The sequence below is a fragment of the Antrostomus carolinensis genome, unplaced genomic scaffold, assembly GCF_000700745.2.
Source record: "Antrostomus carolinensis isolate BGI_N321 unplaced genomic scaffold, ASM70074v2 scaffold14480, whole genome shotgun sequence".
In the NCBI taxonomy this organism is placed as follows: Eukaryota; Metazoa; Chordata; class Aves; order Caprimulgiformes; family Caprimulgidae; genus Antrostomus; species Antrostomus carolinensis.
The window spans coordinates 8407-34848 of NW_010287555.1; the positions used below are offsets into that span (position 1 = coordinate 8407).

At 40.2% G+C, this 26442-nt stretch overlaps 1 protein-coding gene across 1 annotated transcript in view; it reads right to left on the reverse strand.

Annotated features, from left to right (window-relative positions):
- Positions 1-26442, reverse strand: part of LOC104521288 (DNA-binding protein SATB2) — a gene marked incomplete at its 3' end in the record, with an annotated part of 70039 nt that overhangs the window by 7377 nt on the left and 36220 nt on the right. The window contains exons 3-7 of the mRNA XM_029083787.1: positions 26163-26289; positions 23877-24000; positions 19000-19102; positions 6933-6939; positions 6191-6656 (exon numbers count right to left, since the gene is read on the reverse strand). Coding sequence (XP_028939620.1) covers positions 6191-6656; positions 6933-6939; positions 19000-19102; positions 23877-24000; positions 26163-26289 — 827 coding nt within the window. The remainder of the gene's footprint in view (positions 1-6190; positions 6657-6932; positions 6940-18999; positions 19103-23876; positions 24001-26162; positions 26290-26442) is intronic.

The following is a 26442-nucleotide window of genomic DNA, read 5'->3' on the forward strand; positions in this document are numbered from 1 at the left end:
TGTGCTGTTACTTCCTTTAATCCAAAGAGGCACCAGGTAACTGGGCAGGAGCCAAGCTGGGTAAGCATTGCCTTCCTCCTTGCAGGCCAGAAAGCCAACGCTCTCACCTGGCACTACTCAGGGCAGGAGGGAGGGAGCAGTGCTCTTTGGGAAGAGAGTTACAAGCAGCCAGACTGTGCCTGGTGTTTTTACCCAGCTCTCTCTGTATCTGGCACCACAACTGTTTCATTCAAAAAGCCCCAGGTTCATGGATATTTCCAGTGTCTGACGCTGTTCACTAAAACAAGCACTGGCCACTCGCCCAAACATTTTACTAGCTCTGGCTATTATGTCAAAACATTGGCAAAAGAAAGAAGATGCTTTTTTAAAAAAAAAAGAAAGATATAAACAGAAATGCTCATTCAGCCTATAGGCTTTGCAGTCCACTGGGCACTCCCGAGGAAGAGAGAAGCAGTTCACTGATCCAGTGATTTAGACTGCCTGGGCTCTTACAAACAGCCTGACCAACCGTCCTGACTGCAACTCCACGAGCCTGCAGCAAAGAGGGACACTCAGCAAGCAGGTAGAGGAGGGAGAGTACGTTCATTTTCCTTATGCAAAGCAGGATTCAAATGACCTATTTTGCAGCTAGGATTTTGAAGAGCACAGATCACTTCAGCACTTCCAGATTTGCTAAAAACTTTCCAGAGAAGGACAAGGTAAATCTGAGAGAGCATCTTCACGCATTTGCTTTAAAATAGTCCTCTTACTTCGGTAGCCATCACCACGTGCCCATTTCTGAATAGATTACAACCTGCGATAAACAAGCTCTGGTTATTACAACCTCTTGGTTGCAACTGGAACGATGTATTAGGAGACACTATAGTGCAAGAGGGAGACGGCACAGGGACTCTGCCCTGTGGATGGCCAAAATCCATGTGTGTATTCTCCTCCAGGAGGAAGTCCATAGCCTTGGTAGCAGCTTTGGCCAGCAGTCACCTTGTCCCGCTTCCCATTTCACAGTAGCTCTGCTGGCCAACCTGAAGGGTGCTCATGCTTTAGGTGGCTACAAGTCACCTCCCCTGCACCTATGTTCTAGTTGTCCCACACATGGAAGTCACTCTGATTTAATGAAGACTCATGCTTCAGACAGGCAGGCATTTTGGGAGAACTCCAGCCTGTACTGAGAGCCCCTTTGATTTCTACTGGGCTGTTTGAGACCAACAATGGACAGCTGCTACCCCTGCACACTAAACCCTTCTCTCCCTCTGTAGACTTTTCCTTGTTTTTCTCTCAAGATTGAATGGTTTTATACAATCAAGAAGTAGCAAAGTCTTATAGAAAGCAAAGCTTCCACTAATGGCTGTTTTAATAGCAACTTTAGCTTACAGGTTGGCTACATGTAAACATGCTTTATGAAGATGCTCTCAATTTTAAAGATATCAAGTATGACCATGTAACTCTCAAGTGTTTGATGGACCTCATCTACAGCTCTCTGTTTTCCGTTCAAACCCACTCAGACTCTTGCAGGCAGTTTTTAAGACCCAGACAAGGACGCCTAGCTTTCCACTAGCAAGTTATTAGTTCATAGCAGCAGTCCCAACAAAGGAAACAAATTATTCAGTAAACAACACATTCAAATCAAGGAGCCTGCAAATTTCCGACTCATAGGTCACAGGCCAGCAGAGCTGCAAAAGGGAGTCAAGGCCAAGGATCTTGGCCATGAAGAACTTGGGCACAAACTATGCAATTACATGAGCAAGAAACTGAACCTCTTGTCCTAGCAATACCACTAACCACCTTAGTCACAGCACGCTTTCTCCACTCCCTTGATCTGTTCTTTCCTGTATGAGCCAGTCGGTCCTCTGGTTGCCTTGGAGGGAGTGAAACGGTGGCCAGCTAAGAGTAAAGCCAGGAACAGACACAGTCGTCCTCTCTGCCTGCATCATATCCATTCAATGAGGCTCCTGGAGTAGTGCTGAACAGCCCTGGCTCCACTCCTTGGCATACATAACCTTCTGGAGAAGTTGGAATAGCGAGTCACTGCAGTTCACAAGAGAGGATGGTACCTGGAGTTAAAACCTGCAGCACTGCTGGCATCCACAGGAGAGAGGAAGGCTAATTAAAACCTAAGCGGGTGTCTTTCTAACATACACCATTCTTATAATTAAGGAACAGGTTGTAGGCAAGATCGACTTAGACAAACATGGTAGTGTGTACAACCACGTTAAATGCTTTAAAGGTTGTGTAGGAATTTCCTACTCATTGGAAATGGTGTCATTAAAACCACCTTCAATAACTATATTGTCTCTGTGGGTCTAAGAACTCTCTTATACCTGTCCTGTTTGCTGAATAAATAAGCATTTAGATTCCACAGCATGGTGAATTAAAATTGTGACTCTCTAAAGACAAAATAAAAACAAGGCACAGAGATTAGTCCAAGGCATATACTAAAAATCAGTCATCCAGACTTTGAAGGTTTTTCATACCCAGTTTCAAATAAATCTTATAACATTTACTTTGGAATTTTCTGTTTGAAAGAAATTCTCTTCATGGCTAATACAGCCAGCTCCTAGCCAAACACCCTGTGGAGCTGCCCTGTACACACAGTGGGTACGAAGCTCCCTGGTGTTTGGTCCCATCTCAGAGTGGGACTTCAGTGGGAGCCCTGCATCCCAGGAAATGCATGGGATTTGTCACAGAGGATGACGTGCTTTGTTTTCATGTGTGCAGACAACATGGCCACAGGTATAAGCAAATGTTCTTGTCTTAAGATATGTATTTCCAATTCTAAGAGGAAGATTTGGATATTTCACAAACCATACAATTGCACCTCTCCTTCTTCTGACCTTCCTCACGTCCCCCTTCCCACACACACATGCATGCACACATACATGTGTCAGCCATTTGTTCCCATAGATTTAGCCTAGTTTGGACCAAAGCTTCTCTACTTCATTTAACAGATTTGCTCAGATGGAAGGTCTCAGGGGAGAAATAATGTTAGTAAGAAGGAGGTTTTCAGCATTGAGTATGTAGGTCATTGGACTTTAAAATAAATTAGAGAATAGTTTATCTATTAAACAAGCCTCACAGTACATATTTCATGAAGCTATACTTAATTATAGGCTAATGTGCAGCACAAAGCTACCACGAAGAAAGATTAAGCAGTGGCCCATAATGGAGTGATTAATACAATTATTAGCTGGCTGGCATACAGCATCTATTATTTGGTACCATTATGAGAAACAACAGACCTCCAGTTTCTAAGGCTGGCACTTTCTGTGAAAAGCAACAAACCCAAACACTTCCAGAGAGGAACACACATGCCTCTGCACCTCTAGAGAAGAGGATCCTTGGAGGAATCAGGGGGGATGCAAGGTGGTGAGAGCAGACTTGAACTTCTACTTTATGTGCCTTTTACAGAGTTGCTTTTCCACCATGGGTGTGTGGGAACATCCCACATCATCTACTGTGCAGTGCAAGGCTGCCTGCCTTCAAACAGTCTCTGATGCAGGGGGAGATTGATTCAAGTTGCAATTAAAAGCTGAGGACAGGGAAGCATAAATATGTACCTACACTCTTTTGCTATGGTGATAGCTCCTAGGGACATGATGCACTATATGTAAGATCCACTGGTTCTCTATATCAAGGCCCTGTAGACTAATGAAACACAGCTGTGAGATGGAGCAAATCTTTTATGGGTGTTTAAGACTTGCCTGTTCTGGAATCAGAGTCATGGACTATATAGTACATTGTATTACCTATGATGGAGGGCTAAGAAATAGGTAATTTCTTTCCTTTTATATAAAATCATGTGATGGATACACATGATAGAGAAGCTAGTGCATCCTAAGATAAATGTCAGCAAGAGGACAGCAGGACTGACAAAATCAGTGATAGTAGTACCCTGAATTACAGACTCCATAACTCAAATGTAAACTGGTTGGAGGACAGAGCATCACATCCCATTTTCAGGTACAGTCCTGCCCAGGAAAGGTGCTTGGCATCTTCTCAAAGGACATTACCTTGGCATGTCTGCTCAGGTTTGTGCTCCCAACGAGTAAGCCCAGTCTGAATGGTTACACACCTGGTCTCCTAAGTCATACAGGACATTTGAAAATGCTGTCAGGTCACAATGCCAGAAGCCACTGAAGTTGGGAAGAAACCACATTTTACCCAAAGACCTGTTTAGTGTCCTAAAACCACTAGATCTATGCCAGAACACTGCAGGAGGTGAGAAGAGAAGAGAAGAGAAGAGAAGAGAAGAGAAGAGAAGAGAAGAGAAGAGAAGAGAAGAGAAGAGAAGAGAAGAGAAGAGAAGAGAAAAGAAAAAGAAAAAGAAAAAGAAAAAGAAAAAGAAAAAGAAAAAGAAAAAGAAAAAGAAAAAGAAAAAGAAAAAGAAAAAGAAAAAGAAAAAGAAAAAGAAAAAGAAAAAGAAAAAGAAAAAGAAAAAGAAAAAGAAAAAGAAAAAAGAAAAAAGGAAAAAGGAAAAAGGAAAAAGGAAAAAGAATTCCACACAAAAGCCCCACTCCCACGCCCCCAAACCACACTGCAGCTGATTTAGTCCAGATTTCAGATTATCTGTCAAAAGTGTGGCCCAGTCTCTACTGCGGCTGCTAACAAACACCACAGGCAGATGCAACACTGTGCCACTGCTAGGAAAAGGCCAGAGCGATCTCCCTCACAGACTTGCCTTTCCCCTGCTGTCCTAGAAAGTCAATCTGCAATGTCTGGTCAGTGATATATAAGGCTTGGGGTCTCCTAGACACACAGAATCAAAATCTTGCCTCTTTTTAAATACTATAGCAGGACTGTCTATTTAACACACAAGTTGTATGACAGCTTTCTCACTGGGGGATGAGCTTTTGGTTTAACGGCAAGCTCAGGCACTACCAACCCAGCCCTCCCAGTCTGGCTAACGCAGAGCTTCATGTCCAGTGACAGTGGCAAAACCCTTACCAACAACATTACTGCTGACCTCTCGCTCAACTTCAGAACATGTCATTCTGTCAGTACCATCTACCTTGATTATACCAGGCTTTATACACAACAGGTTATGATCCCAGAGGGATGAAAAGCTTTTCCAAATTAAAAGCAGCATTTTAAAGAGGAAATACTCATACATTCCTATGTAGTTTTCATTTGATATCCTCAAGGCTAACCCCAGAACTCAAAGTCATGTTGATTGGAAGTGAATGTTTTTTTTCTGAGTGCAGACATCTTGTGAATTTAATGGAAGACAGGAAGTAATAAAAATGTGCTCCATACTTTAATTAGTTCCCTCATAACATGGCATTTCCAAAATGGCAGTGCCAAAGAAAATAATAAATCCAGCAGAGCAGACAAAGGCACTGTATGGGGCAAGGGACAGACCTCCAGGAGACACACACACATGGCCCTTGTTTTCTCTTGCTGGTAAAGCTTACCTCAAAGACAAACTCTGATTGCACAAAAGAAATTTGTACCAATATTCAATATGGTACATATTTCCATAAATATGGTACACTTTTCATTTCTTTAGCCTTGTTACAGAGTATGACAATTGAGAGATCATACTTTGAATGCCTTGAATGGTATCCGGCAGCAGGATAAATGTAAATGGCTTGTCTTTCTGAGCACACATTGACCCTGGGTACTCCAGGTGCTAGGCTTAAGCTGACGCTATCATGTGACCATTTCAACATCTGCATTTCACTACATGAGTGAGAAAACCTATGTCAGATGTATGAAAGCAAACATGTATGGCAGACAACTTTCTCAGCAGTCAGTCTTTAGGGCAATGCACACTTGTTTTATACACTTCTTGTGGCAGTAGCCTCTGGCACTATTTGTGGCACCAGTTGTACCACAGGAAGGAACTGAGGAAACTACAGAAGCCCAAAGACACCTTTGACTCTCACAGTCTCTTGTTACCTCTTTCTGGCCATCAGGCAGGGGCAGGTGTGGAAAGAACTCGGGGAAGAACTCTAACGAGCAGAATTTCTGCTAGAGAATAAAGCTCAGGTAACGGCATAGGGGTGACCAAACGCAAAGGAACAACTGTTGACAGTCTTGTTGAATCCTGACAAAGAGACTGGAGGAAAAAATGGGGGGTGGTTTGACCTGCTTCTATGGCACACCTCTTGCCTTGATCTGCAACAACCATGCAGCCCCACAAGAGCCACAACTTTGCCCCTTCAGCACTTCTTGGTTATAGAACAGAAATTTATACCTGTGTGCGGTTGAATGCTACTCTTGCAAAGACAGCTTGAGACACACTGGCTCTCTTCAGCTCATCTCTGACTTGCTGGTAAATATCTGGAGAGACTTCCACCGATGAATTTGATGGCTCTGGTTTGACAGCTCTAGGGATGGGTGGATGATTCAAGAACTGCTGGTTGATAGCTTGTGGGTGCTGGTGAGCCAATAGCCGGCTGACAGCAATCTGTTGGTTTATCAGATGGGCCATTGCTATCTGCTGCCTCACCAGTTGTGGACTGAGCTGAGGAGACAGGAGCCCAGGGTTTATCATTGTCTGCATCGTTGGCACTTGGTTTCGGATTGGAGTACTGTGGTGAATTTGGCCATGAGGAGACTGTTCGTTAGTTTTTCCCAAGGTTGCCAGCTGGTTGATATTTGGTAAGTGCATGGGACGTTGACCAAGAACACAATAGTCTGAAAGGTTTTCTCTTTCCACTCTTAAAAGAGAAAAATTAGTTTGCTGTCATTTCAGTCTGCACTTAGAAGAGGACTGTTAGAATAAAGATTACTGCAGGTGACTGTTAGTTTGCAAATCTGAACTTGCATAAAAGCTTCACAGACACACAAGCAAAAGCAGCACAAAGTAAAAGCAACAACAATAATTAATATTATTTTGGACTTCTTGGGTGTCACCCACTGCTCAGGAAGCCTCCTTGTCAAATCGATAGCAGGTATCCTCTCCAGCTGCATTTCCTAAAGAAACAAGCTTGTACATTTCCACTCACACTGTCACTAACTTTTGAATCTGTCACCAAACTGAGTAACTTTTAAAATGGGTGAATGTTTCAGAATCACTGGCATCTAGGCGAAAGAAAGAAACCTGATGTAGTATCCACTCACACAAACCCAGTGGAAACCCAATAATTTCCTGTGAAGCTCATGGAACAGCTTCTTGTTACAAATTTAGCAACCATCTTTCCCAACATAAACTCAACCTTGTGCTGTGTGTGGATAAAGTTATCTGGTAAAGTCAATTCACCCCGATGCACTACTGCAGAATCAAGCTGCTTGTGTGACAGCATGCTACAAAACCATACATGCAATACATACATGAGAAAATTTTAAAGCAATGGTTCCTATATCCAAAGCCTTACCTCTATGAGCCTGTCCAGAAACCTTAAAGCATCTCTGCATGAATGTCCACTCTAAAGAAAGCAGCCTCACTCTCTTAAAAAACCCCACTTTGTTTAGCACAACAAAGATGCATGATCTTTAAGTGACACCCTTCTACAAAAATTAAACACTACAAACCAAATGCATATGCTGTAATTTTATATAGATACTTATTGTCCCTTTTCAATATCTTACATCAGCAATACTACAGTATCTTTTTGTGTAACTGCAAAACTAAATGTGCATATTACAAAGCTAAAGGTAGTATAGGAAATTAAGTTTAAAAAGTAAATAAATATAACTATTACTTAGATGATTTTAAGTAATCAGAAGTAGATTCCATGACTCTTACTACATGCAATTGGGTAGGCATTTATATATTGATCTGATAGAAAAGTGTTCAGGGATGCCTATCATACAATTAGAAAACTACTACCTCACCCTTTTATTGCTCTCAGCAAGTAACAAGATCGGATTTATTTCATAAATGCCATAATACTATTATAACTTGTGTAATGATTAACAACTGTACAAAGCTTTGAACTCTTTTTAAAAACTTAATCTAAATAAAGCTTTGAAGCTTTACATAGTTAATACTCAGGATGACAGTGTACTAATGACTTTCTCTGCTTCCTTCTAATAGAAGGACAGCTCTTTTCACCTTCCAGAGTTAATCTAAGGCTGAGAGGGTTGAATTCTCACTGGAGAGGGAGTCATGCCCTGAACACACACAAACACACACAGTTACTACCTTTAGAGCTGTCATTCCAGAACATCACAAGCACTGTATTTTACAACTAGGTGAATTAGTACCCAAGATTTTCTTCTAAGAAATTTAAACTCACTCTTCCCATTATTTTAAGGGAAAAACCCACATCTTTAACCTTCTAGAAAATAATTTATTTTAAAAACCTTTTAAAATAAAATTAAGTATTTCTATGAAAATTAATGGCATTTTTCCACAAAAGCTAATGTTTCAACCCAACTGATTTTCTAAGTGCTTATTTGTGCAGTATACTTCCACTATGAAATGCAATGCAATATTTGCAATACACAAACACTATTGTCAGCAAATGACCATTTTGCTATGTTTACTCACAGCCTGACAGAGACATAACACAGTATTTAAGTTTGTTGAAAATCCTTATTCAAATGCCTCTTCTCACGATGTCAGTAGGCCTGAAAATCAGGTACAGAAAGCTCTATACCTCTGGCTTTAGGAACAGACATGAAGTCTTCATTTACACCCCTGGAAATCTAGAGTCCTTCTACTTGGAGTTTCAGAAGAACTGAAATAAAGTCCAAACTATTTTGTAGTTTAATAAACACACAGAGAATAAGCCACTGAAACCAACAAATTACTACTTGTTAGAACACAAAAACAGTAACCAAGTGTTTTTGAAAACTTGTTGAGAAATAAATATAAATAACATTCGCTTTCTGGGCTGAACCACATTTGCCAAGTTTCCACCCACTCCTGACTTTAGTGCCAAGTTATAAACCCCTATAAAAATAAAGTTTAAGATGAAAAGGCTGCCAGGCTGTTAATCTCCACAGTGCTACTTGGAATTACAATTACACAGAGACAACACCTGACTTGCTTCCATAGGTGTATTTTTCCCTTATTATCAGTTTCCTTTTTCAATCACATTAGACTATACAGCCATGCACATACTCCCAATAAACAAACCAGATTCTAGTCACTTTGACTACTTCAATAATAAAAGGTTACCATTAACAGTTACGTTGGATGGAAAAAATGTGCATTACTCAACTCCTCAAGACTCTTTCCTTCTCTAACACATTGCCCATATCAGATTCCCTGTTGTTCTTTGGTAACTAGGGATTGGTAGGGCTCTGTGGGGCTGGGCAGGAGTGAGCCTGAGACAACTCTGAGATGGAGACTGGCACTGCCCTGGGAGACAGGCCAGCCTGCCAGCAATGCTCTAAGAAAAAAGGCATACAGGATCCACAAAGCTGCTGCGACACCAAAGTTCTGCCTTAGATCTTCCTGAAACAGGGTTTTTCCATTTGCATCCCCTATTTTCCATGTTCCTACCCCATTACAGTCTTTCCCTCATCCTTCCCTTATTTGCTATTGCTCCACTCAAACTGGGGATACATTTACAGCTCTTGTAGTCCTGTATGAACTGGCTGGTACTTGAATACACTGGAATACAAAGCAGTGAAGGCAGAGCAGCAGGACCTTAAGCAGGGAAGGAAGGGGCTCCATGGACATGTGCTGTCTACATTCTAGTACTGCTGACAAACTTCCTCTGCTAGCAATGCCTGTGCTAGTTAAACAAAAGCTGGACCAGGAGGCTGTTACCCACCTCCATCTGCAGTTTAACTGCAGCAAAAGACATGGCAGCATTTCCCTTTCCTCCCTGCATTGCACTGCTTGGTATATGATTCTGCAGCTCTTTGCTTGAAGAGTTCTTTTAAAACAAGTACAACGTTACTGCCATATTTCAAAGCCACCCATCCTTCCAAAGCCATACACTAGGTAGGCAGATTCAAGGTGACTGGACAACAGGTACTGTAGCAAGCTCAACATGCAGCTCTCGGAGCACTCCAGGACAGCATCTGCCCTTCATTTTCCCTATAACACCCTACAACATGTCACTACCTCTACCAAACAGTCAGAAACCAACGTAATCCCCAGAATGGGAGCAGCAAATTGCCATATTTCAATGTTCCTTTCTCTTCTTATAATGATTACCACGTGTGTCAATGTATTTCAACTCCATACTGAGTCAGAAACTTCCTGGATACAGCACAAAAGCAATCCAGTGCACCCTTCCCCTGTGTGATGCTCTTAACCTCTACGCAAATCTTCCTTGCACAGTCAAGCAGCTGACGCAGTCCACAGCACAATAACTTGGGGTGGTCTGCATGCAACTTTCCATTTGAAATAAAACCAGCTCCAAAGATTTAAAATAAGATTTATTTCTCCACCTTCCCTTCCCCTGACCCTTTATTTTCACTGAGTTGTTAATAGGAACATTCTGACAAACAGCCTGTGGGGCATTTAGGGCTTATGAGTGGCGCTGAATTGATGGACAGAACTGGAATCCAAATTCCTCTGCACAGTAACAGATGCGGCAGGAAGAGCAAGAGTGTAACACATCTCGCAGCACTGCGCTGCAGCGGAGACACAGAGGACCCCATGACCCAGTGAATCCTGAACTTTTCAGTCCTACAGGCATACGGGCACTTTGCCCCAGAGTAGGAAGAGGCTAGTAAAGAAATGTTTTGTAATAAGTTACTAGTCCGCAGAATTGCCATGCCTCAATTGTGACAGGATGTCACCACCCAAGGCTGTTCTCCAGTGCTTCAGAGTTTGCTCCTTTGTTTTATTTCTTATTTAAAACCTGGTGATCATAAAAGCTATTACCAGCAGTGGTCATGGCCAAGCAGGGAGAGCTCTGTGAACTCTAGTGTGCCCTGAACATAGCTTGGGATAGAAAGGTTCCCACAATTTCTCCTGGCTTAGCACCATCCTACTCACTGAAGCAAGACCAACTGTGGAGCTCTGCTTGGGGGACAGAGCACTCTTCAGCACAGTACCACCGTCCGCCTCAGAGAGACAGGGCTGCTGCACCACACCGAGAGGGTGCCCTCTTGCTTACGCTACAAAATTTTGAACTACCACTCTGTAAATAACAGAACCACTCCAGAGCACAGGAGGCACTTTTAAGTGGTAATTCTGTATCTTTTCATCTATAATTAGGATAATTACTTATTTCTTTTAATCACAGCCCACTTAACCACTTCAGTGCAAAGGGCTGGTCTGAGGAGTCTCATTTTTGTTCAACATCTAATCTTTGTATTTACCCGAAGTCGTTCACTGCCTTCATTCACTGTGTGATCTCTGCCTGGGCCATTTGTTCCTGCAGTCAGGACCGCAGAAAAAATAGGTTGACTGGAAAGGCAGACTTGATAAGAAGTTGTAACTTTTAAAACCTTTCCCTTTCTCTACTCCTACAGGATAGCAAATAGCCTCAAAATAGCTATAGAGCACATACAGAATTGCTTGGCCGCTGGCGATGGGTAGCAAAGGCCTTTATCCAAGCCTAATGGAAAACAGACAGGAAAGGCCATTGTCTGTCTTCGTTGTGTTGCAAATCGTTCAGTTCCCATGAAAGCACAAATCACTATTTTTCTATTTAGAAGAACCATCATTAAAAGTGGGCCTTTGATCAGCACCAGTTTCAGGTGAACTGAGCAGAGTGTACTAACATTCCTGTCTCTCTCTGTGCAGCTGACCTCCATCCCTTGTCCTGAAGACTAGATCCAAGTCATGCTTTGGCACATAGAGATGCTTATATGTTTTCTGTCAGTTCTGCTTAAATATAGTAAGTTCTTCCCATGGGTTGTCTCTGGACTGCACTGCTTCCAAAGGTGGTTGTCAGAAGAGAAGAATTTAACCCATGATCTTACTTTTAGATTATTTTTAGGTTACTGTACAGGTTCAAGAGGGCACACAGAAGTATGTAACTCAGTTCTTCATAACCCCGTTAATATTGTTTGTAGACAGGACATGCCAGATCCATCTGGCAGAGAAAAGCATTATGTTGAAGGTACTTTAGTGATCATGTGGTCATATTGGTCAGGTGAAATGGAAAAGGAGAAACAGGACAAACATTACTCAAAATCGTCCGACAGAAACAGAGAGTACTGGTTTAGATGGGCTGATGGTCTCATCTGATATAAAAATATCTCCCTTCCTGTCAAACTACTGTGACAGAATTGTGTCCTGCTATTTAAGTACTAACCTTTCATGGGTGCCTCAAGAAGGAGGTGCAAGCCTCCTAAATACTCAGTCAGTTGTGCAATCCCTCCAGGTTATACACATGCACCTCTTCCTGACTCATAACATCAGAGATGGTGAAAGGAAAGGGACACCACACAAACATCATTAAGGCAGACATATAAACTATTCACATACTTTGAGTGAACAGAATTCAATTCTGCTTTCAGAGTTATGTATTCCATGGAATCCACATGATCAGACAGTCACATTGCGGCTTTCACACCAGGATAGCTTATGCCTGTACCTAAGCTTCAGGTTTTCCTCCCATTCCAATCTAATCTCCACTAATGCTTACTTTGTAAAAATTCTTTTCCTTTTGAGCTAATACGTCACTGTTTAGCAGCACATAATTTTTTTTTTAATATGAAGATTACATTTTGAGATTCTGTAGATTAAAAAAAAAAAAGTTTACTTTTTAGAAAATGAAGATGACTATTCTTTACTAAGAATTCAAAAGTGGCTGGACAGGAGTCCCAGCCTCAGCACACGACTGGTCCTCACTGAGAAAAGCACTGTACTTGGAACAGGAGACATTTTAAAACCATACAAGTTGAGTGACATTATTTGAGCAGGTTTGGTCAGCATCTCTTAATTAAAAAAGGTATAACGTCTCCACATGGCAGGGAGAAGACACGGGCCAAGTGGCTAGGCAGTTTCTCTACAGAAAGGTTTCCAACCTTTATTGTACTGACATATGTTCCCTGAAGCAGCAACGGTTGCGGCTGCAGCCATATGCACGTGTAAGAGATGGCATTCAGCTAACCGGGCATGTCCTTCTGCCACGACACATGTACTAATAACAGTGACAGCCACTGCTCCAAAACAGCCAGAAGACACGAAAGACATTCTGCAAAGCTGAAATTCATATATGCAATTTACTTTAGATAAAAGTTAAGCTTAAGAAAAAAAACCAAAACAAACTAAACCAAAAAACCCCAAAGGGTCTGTTTTAATTCTCTTTACAGAGAGGAATAGCCAAGAGGGCCACAGCTCACAAAGCTCCTGGAACACACTGCAGTGGGTAAATTGTTTCTTAACAATACACACACACGAATGCCCCAAACTGGCACTTAACATCAGGGACAACGCTGAAATAGAAAATGGTAACGTGGCTGTGGAAAACAGCAGTCAAGGGCTCTGTAACTCTTGTTGAATTCTGACAACTTTAAACTGATTTCAAAGAGAGATGCCACTTTTTCCTCATGACCAATGCAAACCAATGAACTACTCTCCTCACAAAACAGCACAGCAGTCCACAGACTAAGAGGATATCTGAGTCAGAGACGATCTTCAGGACATGTAGGTCACCTAGATGCTGAAAAGCTTGCCTGTGAATGATGTTATTTTCTTTGCTTTTTCCTTAAGAAAGTGAGGAAAGTCCTATTTTTAGTGCAATAAATACACAGTCAGGAGTATAAAAGTAAGCAAAGGAAAAATTTCAGTAATGTCAAGAGCCACAGAGCTGACCTGAATGACCATAACTGGTTTAGTGCCAGAGTCACGATTAATATCCAAACAAGACATTAAATTACCTCTTCTTAAACAACTTCAGATTTCTGCCTCAATGTGTTAGTTAAAAAGGCAAAAAGTCAAGATTTATAAATGCATATATATATACATACATATATGAATATATATGAACCCCTCTAATTACACAGAGAGATAGATATACACACACATGCATCAATAAATAGGATGTTTTAAAAGTCAAAAACACTTGGGAAAGATCTGGTGTGACTTTTCATGAGGCTTCCACAACATCTGCTTCAGAGGAACAATTAAAAACTATTCCTCAAAGCAAATAACAACAATTTTCCCAAGACTCACACCGTTATTTTCACCATGCCATAATCTTAGGCTCCTTCAGCCTGGAAATAACAAGGCTGGGAGCCCTTCTGAATCCTGCTTCTAACCTCTCTCAACCTACAATAGCTTCTAGAACCCATTATAAGAAAAACAAGATTGCTCTGCCTATGTGTTATGGGAAGTAAGCAAACATACTTTCAAGAATAAAACAGCACACAAACAACAAATCAGCAATATTGTAAAAATCAAAGAACAGCCAAAGCAGATTCTCAATTTAAGGAAGCTATGGAAGTTTTTTCTTACATTCCTGATCTGTTGAAATAGAAATAACTGAGCCCTTGTCCCTCAAACTTAAAAGCCTCATCATTTCACAAAAACTTAAGACACAGCCACAGTCTCAAAACCCACATCCACAGAAAGCTATATTTTGACAGCCACTGATGGTAGGAGCAAAGATTAAATGTTCTTTATACGCAGACAAAGAAAATACGTCTTTTTATTTTTAAGTTCACAAAGTATTTCTCCCCTCTGCCTTCCTAACTTCCTCCCACCGAGCTAAGTTGTGTCATCAGGCAAAAAGCAAAAAATTCACACCAGTTGAGTTTCAGTTGTGAAAGAATTCTGATACAGTGATAGCCCTTCTGATAAAAATAGAAAGCAAGACACTTGGAAGTGAAGAAAATATTCTAAATGCTACGAACCCACAACACTGGGCAATGAGTAGGTAACTGATATATCTATTGAGAAATAGAGCTAAAAAATATTCTAAATGCTACGAACCACAACACTGGGCAATGAGTAGGTAACTGATACAAGTTTGATCCCTTGACAATGATCTGAGTTGCATGGCAAGTTCTGAAATACTTGTCTCCATACATACATATACATAGGTATAGAGTTACCTACAAAGTGCTATTTTTATTTGTGTATCTATTTGTTAATCAAATTAAGAACCAATGCAAGCCTTTTAAACAATTCTTCAAATCCCTAATTTCAGCAACATTGAATACTTTCTCCCAGCTTCGGCAATTTCAGCATCTAGAGAAACCAGAGAAGCAGTTCTCGGATTGAGAGGAGTGACCCCGTGGGACTGGGCAGGAGAAAGACAGTTTGAGAACCACTGGACTAAGCCATTGCTGTATAATTGCCATCAATTAATACGCAACCTTTATTAAAAAAGGCAGACTGATTCTTCATTGAAGGAGGTTTAAACACACTTAAACCTCACCACATATGCGCAACTGTGTACCAAAACACCTTGCATCCCTCAAAAAGTAAATTAAAAGTTATTACAAAGGCTTCATATAGTTATATTAAATTAATTTGTGGTGCATATTCTGAACAAAATTACAATATAAACTAGATAGCCTAATTATCACCCCAAATTATTATGGACATCCATGAGGGGAAGAAAAAGTTCACTGAAGAACTGTAAGCTTTTTGTTTCCCAACTACCATATATTTTCCATTAGAACTGTGTTCATATAAGCTCTCCTTCAAATATATATGTGGATCCCAAGGAGACTGGAAAAACATCCTGTTATAAACTCACTTGTGTCCTCACGCATATCCCAAGCGGTAGGCTCAGAGCCAGGAGGAGACAAAAAGCCTCCATCCTCACACCAGCCAATTCCCAAATCTGTCTGTATACCAACTCTCATGCTGCTGAGTAAACTGTGAATGTCTTAAAACCTTAAGGGGCTGGGGCGGGGTGGGAGGAAAAAAAAAAATCAAGCAGAACTTTATTCTAGCATCGTCTTGACACAAGACAAAATTACCATGCTGAGCTGAACTAACTGAAAACTTTTTTTAAATTACAAGCATAAATAGTTTAGCTGTCTTTTCGGTGAGTTCAACAGAATGCACACTGAGAATGTTTACTTGAGATTTGATACAATTCCATTTGTGTACAGCTTTTACATCTGTTGCTAATGATATCAAATTATTGATTGTTCAGTTTCTTACATTTATTTAAACATTAACTATATACTTGGCAACCTGATGCTTTTCATTTTATTTTTTTTTCCAAAGAACTTTTTATTTTTGCCTGGCTTCAGTTGTAATTACTTTGATCTTCCAGAGAGTATAATTATTTTACTGTTTATTTATTTCTATGAGAAAGGAAAAAAGTTTGACCTAGGAGATCTATATGTGGCAATTTGTAACAGAATCACATGGCTTATGTTTAGGAAATCATGGTTTTGATTAAGAAGCAACCATTTAGTTCCCACTGTTTTATTAAAACAGACATTAGTAGATAATAGGAAACACATTTAACACTGTAGGCTGCATTTAGTTTGCAACGTCAATAAAGTTATTTTGAAGCCCCTTCCTATTTTGCGTTCACCACAGCTCATGTGAATTGTCTTTTGCTTTTACTTTCTACTAACCAGTTCTAGAGTTACACATGGATATGGGTGCTGGTCCCAAAGACTTTAAATTATAGTTTTATGCAATCTATCCACATTGCAACCTGAAGAACTAATTGTTGCATCAACCACCTTCATGCATCATCCACCTGCATGGAAAACCTAAGTTCTTTTTTTTATATTATTATTGAAAGAGTATGTGATGACTGAACCATATAACTCAAGTCACTGATTTTGCATACTAACTGAGCTGTCCTGCAAGAATATCTGGCTACAGAAAAGAAACAAAATGTCATGAAAACAGAGATTATGAGAAATTGAAACCACCCAAAGAAGAGCAGAAGTCTTCCTGTTTCCAGGGGGTTTAGATTACTGCCCTGAAGTTGCATGGCTGTTTATTCTCCATGCACCACTGTACCTGCCATAGACTCTTTGTTTTCTCTCCCACTCATACGGTTGATGAATCAACACTACTTGAACTTCTTTATAGCAGCTTGTGTTTACTTCACACATACCTTAACCTTCCTTTTTCTCCTTCTGCTAACACACACATACACTTCCAAACAGCAACGACTGGCTGTGTCTCTTTGAATAGCACAGATACAGAGTTATCTGGCAAACTCTTCAGGTTTGGATCCTTGACCTCTTGATTGAGGTCTCATTCTGCTTTTACTGCACTTAACAATTTAACTGTGCACTTACTAAGTAAAAAAAGTAAGAGCTTAAAGAATTCAATGCTGTAAGAATGGAAGAAAGTGGAAGACAGCAGTGTGTTAGAAACACTCAGAAGCTGTAGGTGCATCTCTACAGTTAAGAACACTACAGTTAAGGGCTTTCAGTGCCTCTGCAACTGGCACCCTTGCCCAGTTAGGAAAAAAGAAGAAAAAAATTTTAAAAAGCCCATCTCTTCTCCTAGAACGGCAAGTAAAAGCGAACGGTGATGACCTTGAAGCTGTTTGATTCCTCTGATTGTTTTTTAACCAAGAGAATATGTTAGAACACTTTGAATAAAATCCTTTTATTACAAGGCACCATTTAGAGAGAAGAAACACTTCTTGAGTGACACAATGGTAATTTAAAGAGAGAAAAAACTATCCAGTTTGTTGGGCACAAGGGTAACCATGTACTAAAATGTCCAATCAACTTTTTTACTTCAAGCCTAAACCATTTTAGCACATGAAAAGCAGCACCTCCATTTCCTTATCTGCACTGTTACCCAACTTCTGCCTGAACAATCTTCCTTCTAGATATAAATAATTTTACCATAAAACATTCTTCCCTCCTGCCCCCCCTCCCCCCCCCCAGTGAAAATCTAATCACTGAACAGCCCAGGCCTGAGTGTCTTACAGGTATGCTCCACACAAGCCAGACATGCAGAGGAAAAACAGATGCCTCAGAACTTGTTCTGATATCTTAAGCAATTTTGTTTCATGTGTTCCTAACTCAAGCAGTAGACTCTTTATGGTATTATTATGCAGATTTCTAGTCTGTCCTAGGGAAACTAAACAAGCAACCTTTCATAGCTCATGTATGCCAGCCTTTTAAGAGAAAAGGACAGCAGACTCTCTTTTTGAAAGATGCTAATCTTCATGCAACTACAAATACAATGGCTTCTTAAGAAGGACAGGACATTACCCTATTTCTGCATAATGCCTGTGAATCCTGTTATGATTTTGCTGACCACTGAAAGGATCATAGACAGAAAAAATAAAAATAGCCTATGTCTTCTTTCAGACAATGAATCTTCCCTTCAGTGGTGTAACAGAGAGGAAAAATTATGAAAAAAAAATCTATCACAAGGTAAAGCTAATCTCCAAGGCTGATAGACTTTTGGGGAGAGAGGAGCCAGTTGGTATTGTCAAAAAGCTTTTGACTATCCCCTGCTCAATGCACATGTGTGTTTTAAAACAAAAAAACTACCAAGACAAATGGTCCAGTACACACGCAAGTCCCGTCTGAAAGGAAAGGATGAATAAAGAACAAACTACACGACAGATGCTTGTCACTTCACTTCATGTACTGTTAGAAGGTGATCAGACATTTCAGTGGTGAGAGTGGGATGAACTTATGTAGAATAATTTTACCTACCTCAGGCATTCACTGCTAACCAACTAATACAATTTCATTGTAGAAAAAATATAAACAATGGGCTATTTTCACCTTAACTTCAGTGGGTACAGCACCTTGTTATTTAGCAATGTCTCCTAACAATCAGGCATTAAATATACCATTAGTATCCAGATACCACATGATAGAACATGGCAGAAACACCAGTATTCTTAGTGGTATTGAAAACAGGGAGCAAGGACACATGTAACTTAGTTTTTTAGCTTTCATGAATGAGACACAATTAAGGTAATTTACAACGCAATTTAACTTTTAAATCCAGAGCTACTAGAACATTTTTTTTCCCCAAATGTTTTAGCTTAATTCAAAACACAGCTGATCTTTCAGCACAGCTAAATGGGATATTTTAAGCATGTTTAAGTGGCCTGTGTTTTCACGCCAGCCTTGTTTGCAAAGTATCAGATTTAATTTCAAATGTGCTGTGACTGTGCCCTCTTTGTAGATAAATTCACTAATATTATAGTTTATTATCACTTTTACTTAAAACAAATAATCTCAAACTGTCAGCAGAAGTTCAAGAACTTGGAAAGTCACAAAAAATCAATTTACCTTTAATCTTCTTGTACTTTTTGTACCATCTCCCAAACTCCTGGCACTTGGTTGCTGACACATTGGCATAGTATGTGCTATTTACAATGGATGAAATCATACTCTGGAAGTACAGAAAGAAAGACAAAAAGTGTTTTAAAATATCTTGCACAATTAGAAATCTTTTCCAGGGAAAGTGAATGACATACGAGTGCACAATGGAACATCCATTTGTGACTTTAAAACCAAAAGAAGTGTCTGATGAGCACACAAAATTGGCTTCATTCTTCATTCTATATTCCCAGTCATAATTAAAATTAGAAAATAATAATTATTATTTTGCATAATAATGCAAAAAAGATGCAGTACAAACCTAGACTAAGACCTGCAGCTCAGCCCAGGGTGGGCAGCAGTTCTACTTTACTTTGTACTTGTCGTATTACAATATTTAAACTGCAGTTGCATAACAACGAGCAGTGTCATGCTGGTGAATACATGCTTACTGCACCGGGTGAGAACAAGTATGATTTAGGAACCAGATCCTAAAGGTAAGATTAGATGCTCCAGCATGCATAATCCAAATAATGCTTTTCAGATGTCTCTGTTCTGCTTCCAAATGCAGTGAGACCACACAGCCAAGAATCGGAGAACATCCGTGCTATTCGCTGCAGAACAACAGTTAGGCAAATAAGTTAAATTAATATAATTTATAGAAACATGTGATTAGCCCTTGTGTGAAAAATCACCCAAAAGAGAAATTAAGTGTGTCATTCAGAGTGAAGGGAACTATGCATACTGCAATACAGAACAGTCAAAAACCACAAAAAAGCTCAAAAAACCTAAAATATCACTTGCTTAACTAATACCCCTCTCTACTCTTCGTGAATTCCCCCTAAGTGACTCTCAGTACAAGCCAGCTGAAGCATAGAGAAGTGGATTTGTTTGCAGCACCCAATACCCATAAATATGATACTTTTTATCTGGGATACCATAGGGTGGGAAAGAGCCTGGTTACTGGTAGTTCTTCCTTTCTATTTTTTTCCCCTCCCTTCATCCATTCTATAGAGGAGGCATCTTTTTTAACAACAACATTTTGCTTTCCTTTTCCTCCCTCTGAACTCTGCCAGGAGTAAGTCATTCCCACCACATGTAAATTTCTAGCAAGGAAAGGCAATCTAAAACCATTAACACATGGGAGCCAATTCAGCTTCTCCAGAAATCAGATTTTCCTTATGCCCTCCTTCCTCCTCCCTCACTTCCTCCTATGCCCTCAAAGCTCAGAAAAAGCACCTGACACATTGTATGACCTTTCTGCACAGAGACGAGAGAGCAAGGATGATCTTAGAGCTCAAACAAGCTATTTATTGTAGGTTCAAGCTCTGGCCCACCAGCTCCTGCAGGCTCTTGTGCAAAATAGGATCTTGGCCATCTCTGGAAAGCTACACCGTTTATGCATTGGCTTACTCAATTTTAACAATGCTTTAAAAACAAAAACATCCCCTACATCTTCCAGATTTATCCAGCCTTCCAACCCAATTCACTGCACTATCACAGGACTCCAGCTGTTCCTGAACAGTTTTGGGGACTTAAAAAACGTGAGCAGAACTGAGAGACTTGAGATAACTAGGTGGGTGCAGATTCAGTTCTCAACAGGTAATTTCACTTTCAGTAAAGAGGCTCTTCTGCCTTTTCACTTGAACTTTTCCACTCGAATGCTGCTACGGTGCGCTGCAGTAGAGTCTGAAGGCTATGAAGTAAGAGCCTTTTTAAGTGACAGCTTCGATTTCTAAAACTGAGATTCAATTTTCTAATTGGAATCAATATTTTGAGACATAAACCTAGCATTGTGGCAGTCAGCAGCAATTCCCTCCCCATAAATCCTCCCTTGCTCTGAGTCATTTTAACAAGCAATAGTATTCTGAAAGCCTGACATGGAGGTAGCCTCTGCTAAGGAAGGATTTTGAACAAAGTTGAACTAACTTGCTTTCTTTTAGAGTCACTTTAGTTAAATTTCTAGTTGCTAAGGAAGGATGGGGAAATTGTTTAGCTCTGTCCACACAACAATTTGGTTTTTCCTCTTTTTTTTTCCCTCCCTCAAATCCTCTAGTTCTAGAATAAATCAATATTACTGAAATTGTAGGGCTATTAAATATCACAAAATATATTTAACCCATTAACATTTATTTGAGAAAGCAAAGCTTAAATTAAATAGTAAATCAACCACTGACAGTAGAGCAGGGGATGGAACCATAACAACTGTCAAACTACATATCCTCACTATTAAATGGAAAGGAATCCTGGGGGTATTTCTGTTAGGAATCTTGATAAGTCTGCAGAAAGGAAATATCCATTCAGAAGAGGGTGGGGGAAAAAAAAAAAAAAAAAAAAAGCAAATTTCTAAATAAAGCCTATTTTTTCTGGGAAAATCCTTAAAGAAAGAATAGACTATATGAAGTAACAGATATGTCTGGTACATGTGTGGCCATGACAGCCACATGGAATGAAAACTACTTAGACCAGGCCCTAAAAAATCTCCACACAAAAAAAAAATCCAGTGCAGTAAGTTCAAGGAGAAAAATATGGGACATGCTCACATCCCAAGAAATCTTGCTCAAACAAAGGGACAAAACTCACGGTCAGTGTTGAAATGAGTTATACAATGTACAGGAAAGACAGATGTCTCTATGCGAAGATGGAAATGCTGAAATAATTGGATTTCTTTCTGACACACACACTCCCCTCACCTACCCTCCTTCTCCCCAACTTGGTTAGCTAGGATTTATTTGAAAAAGAGCTGTATGCTAAGGGTAGCTAAGCTGCAGCCACATAATACACCTAGCAGAAAAAAACCAGAACCATTTTAAATCAAAGTGAATGATTACATTTCTCATTAGTGGCAATCAGAATCCCCATCTGGGCTGCATGGAGAGCTTGGGCACCGAGAACAGGAGACAGAGCACTGTTGCCAGTGGGAGCGAGAGCTCCCCACGCTGCCCCTCTCCACTGCTGTACTTGAGCACTGTGAACACATTAATAAACAGCAGCATTTACTCTGCAGTTTGACTCCTAAGAGACCACTCTGCAATTTGCTGCTGTCAATAATATATTAACCACAAGGGGGTTGTAATGACATTTCACATTTGGCACGATATTTTTTTAAAACTGATTTGGGAGAAGGAATTGTATTAGAGGCATATTCAGATGATGGTAATAGACAGCTCCTATACAACCTTCCGTTGTATCTTTTGCATTTTGTGAACCAAAACAAAAGACACTGAAACTTTTTATGGCAATAATAACAATAATAATACAAGCCACATTCTTGCAGTCCTGGTTCAAGGGTTAGTCACTACTCAAGGTCACTTACACCTGTACTTAAAAGTATGCAAGCTCAGTTTCTACAGAAGGATCTCTTTTTAGCTCTGTCCATTAAATAAATATTGAGGCAAGGATTTTTGCTGCTACAGTCCTGCCATCAGTAATTTTGTAAATATATTTCAGACTGAGACTATAGAAGGAGTAAACCAACTGCAGCATTTCCAGCTGGTAGGCTTTGAAACTAGGAAGTGTGGGGAAAAAGACCCAGACAACAAATGAATTCTGCATATGAAATGATGCATAGTTTAGTTATACTGGATATTGAAGAAGACTGGGCAGGGACATCCATATGCTGCAATCAACATTAGCTGACCAGATTCCACAGATAATTCTATTTAAAGAAATTACACTTAAACTGTGTGAAAAGAAAAATACTGTCGCGCTCAATGCACTTACACCCTTGTGCATATCTGGAGTCACTGCTACTGCTCTAGTAAATAAGGCAAGTTACATGGCTTTTCCTTACACAGCCTTTCCATTCCTGTTAGTTCTGCAGATCCAGCACGGCTAAAGAAGATGAAGAACCTGATTCCTCTCAATTGTGAAGACCTAAATTGTGAAGACCTTTCCCTGGAGTTGCATCATAACACAGTGAGGCAAATTTGTGCTGGTTATACACAGAAAGAATTATCTTGGCTCACAGAGGCTTTTGATCATGAATTGCAGGATGAGTGTACAGTGCAATGCAAGACAGGCAACCGCGGGAGAAAAAATGTTGGATAAAGGCTAGCAAAGTAACAGATTTTTAGCAAACAGGGATTACTGATGTTTTGACTTGTTTAAGATACAACAGATAGATTAACCTATGATTCTAATAAAGTTTTTAGAAGGTAACATATTTTTCACTCCTAGTAAAGTTATTTGGTCTGGGTGCTGAAGTGTTTTCCTGTTTTTTCTGAGAGGCAAGGAGGACTCAGTGATGAAAATTTTATGAATCTCTTGTTATGACAATCTGAAGTACAAACAGAACTCATGATATCTGTTAGGAACCTGTGTCTTAGACATGACATCACTGCCGTTTATAAAGCAGTCATGGAGAATGAGATTGAGTTTTTGTTCTTTTTTTTAACATAATTACATATACATTTTTTGTTGCTGTCTCCTAGAAACTGGGGCACAACTGTTAAAACAGCATACTTTTTATCATAGTTGGAGGGTGATGAGAGCTACCTACAGGTTAGTGGGAGAGGCAGGCCTCTGCTAGTGGGAAGAAGCAGCTCAAATCTTGCATTTGAGGATCATTAGTCCTATTGTAAAAGGTTTAGAATGAAGAATTTACATCTTTCTGAACAGCAGGATAAAAATCAACCAATTCATTCATAATTTCCACCTGGTAACCCACTAAGTAAACAGGGTATAAAGATACTCTTTTTCATATTAATTAGAATTTCTCCTTTCTAAAGAAAACAAGAAATCAATTTGATATTTATAGAATTGTTTAGACTAAGCCCTTTATTGAACAAATATGAACTTTAGATCTTGTAAGTCTGGCTTTCCCTAAGCCTGTTAAAAACACTGACCTGTGACAGAGGGCATTCTTTGGCTAATGTGCTCTGATTCATCTCTTTGAGCAGTTCCTTTAAGGCATTGCGAACTGTGGCGTGGTTCCACTGCTCTGCTGGCAAGTCTTCCAACTTTGAACAACTGTTAAAACAAAAAGCAAAAAGTAGATAGAACCATCACCCTCACAGATGCTTATTCTTTGTGTACAAGTGCCATAGACCTTTAAGCAGTGAGCACAACCTTGGAGTTTCCCGCTTAGCCAGCCCATCAAGGTGTTTCTCCCCTTTCCCCTCCCCACCAAGCTCAACTCCCAGAAGATGTGTAGTTTAACTAAAAGAATAACAGTACATAGCAGGAACAGCAGCTAATTCTACAATGATATTATCTGTGTGCATAACTATTCCCTCTGGGGCCTGGTGGACAGCAAAGAAACTGCATAAAGCAAGCCCAAGAAATGGCTGGATAAAGTCATCTTCTCCAGACAAAGATACCCGCTGGGATAAAAAAATAAACATATATGCCACACTGTCATTCACAAAATCACTACACAGTAAGGGCCCGCATTGTGTAGGGGCCAGGCCTTGAGCAGACAGTCTGAAAATTTAATTTTATTTTATACAGGTTCTTATACTGCCCTCTTCGCTGAAGTATCTGATAGCCTTTCAGAAACACATTAAGCCATATGCCCAACATCTGCCACATGTAGTTCATTCTCACTTTCATTCTACAAGAACTGCATATGTAGTGAAGCTTTTGTCTCCATGTGCCTCGTGCCTCTTTTAATTTAACAAGCTCATCGTCTGTGTCTACATACATGGGGACTGACCCGAGAAGCACATCAGAAAGCTGGGAGAAGCTTATCATTGCTATTCGTGCCTGAGGAACTTAATGTATGCTCTTCAATCAACCCCTGAGGTGGTTCTGCCTTCTGCCTATACAGGTCGGCTTTACCCTCAGAGTTGAAAGTTCAGTTGTGCTTGAGGAGTTCAAGTAGTCAATGACCATCTTTATCTCAAAGACACAGGCTATCTTTTATTTACATGGCATCCAGGCATTCAAGCACTTTGAAGATAAAGAATGAGACCTTGATCTTGAGCTGATACCCTCCAGTAATGCAGTTGTGACAATAGGCTGGATGGACTCCTGGTAGCTCACACTTCTGAGGATATGAGTTACTGCACTTCAGTTTTATAGTGGCTACAGGCTCTGGATGCTCTTTTACAACTATGATGCAGAGATGCAGTCTAGCTGAGAAATTATAACAGTATATAAAAGCAAGAAAATGCCTGTTAGCGAGAACTGGAAACTCAAGCCCCATCAGAGATGTAACAAGAAAGAAATGTTGCTGTTTGGGAGGTTAACGTCAGTGAGGCACCAACTATTTCCAAATTCCAAACCGAACTGAACAGTTGGAGGGTATGTACCTGCCACCAAAGTACACAGACACAGGTCCCAGTGTACCCCTCTTCTGTTCAAGTCGAGCTGCAACTAATTGTGGGCAAATTATTCCAGGCTGTCTGTTATTTTTGCCTCTCTTTCCTCTGATGTGTCCTGGCCATAGAGCTACAGCAGACTGCACAATGCAGGCTTACCAAGCAGGTCTAGAGTAGGCTGTGCACTGTCAGGGACCTGCCACAACTCCTTATGTAAACATCAGTAACTATCTGAGGACTCTTTTGAAAGCCAATAGAGAGAAAGGGGGAGAAAAAGTTGCGGGGAAGGGAGGGCAAGTAAGTATAAAAATGTCAGGAGCTTTTGCTTTTCCAATCAGAACTAGCATTCAGTGCGGGAAAATATTTTCCAAATGGCAAATGAAGCTGCAGTAACACATCCCTTCCTCATCTTCTTGCATTTTCACTGGGAAGACCACTGGAGAATAAAGGAAAGTCAACAAAACCCCCTCCTCTCCATCTCAGCAACTGTCATCAGAAGACTTCGATTCTCACAGTGCAGCCCCTGGAAAAAGGCAAGGAGTTTCTTTTCTTTTGATACAATAAGGCCTCGAGAATCCATTAAATTTGGAGACTGAGGAAAGATCTGCCTTTAAAGGCCCCATATATTTACTTGATTGAGTTTCTGCCCCTATCTTCTCTGCTACCATATTGCTACTTCAGAAAACATACAAAATTAGTTCGAATACACTCCAAAAAGCAGACAGGTGACCCACCCTTCTCTTCATTTTTCTTTTCATTTCATCAAAAGACCATAAATTAATGAAGACAGGATGTGCTAATCTTTGTAGTAACACTGTAATCGACAGAGCAGCTCAGAATAGAGAAGGACAGATGTTCAGAAACACCCACCTTTGTAATTGGATTTTCAATGTCACAACATGATAGACATCTTGTAGCATGTCTGCTACTGTTGCATCTGGTGCATCAGTCACATAACTGAGAGGAAGGGGATTCCACCTCCCAAGTTTTATTATTCCTGAAAAGAAAAAAAAACAACCTTTATATTTTATCAGCCATTTACTAAACCCTTTGATAAGCTTGTTTGTTCATGAGATTCAAGATCTGCCTTGAGATTTATTGCAGTCTTGCTCAAAAAGATGTGTTGTACTGACTCCTGAAGCAAACAATG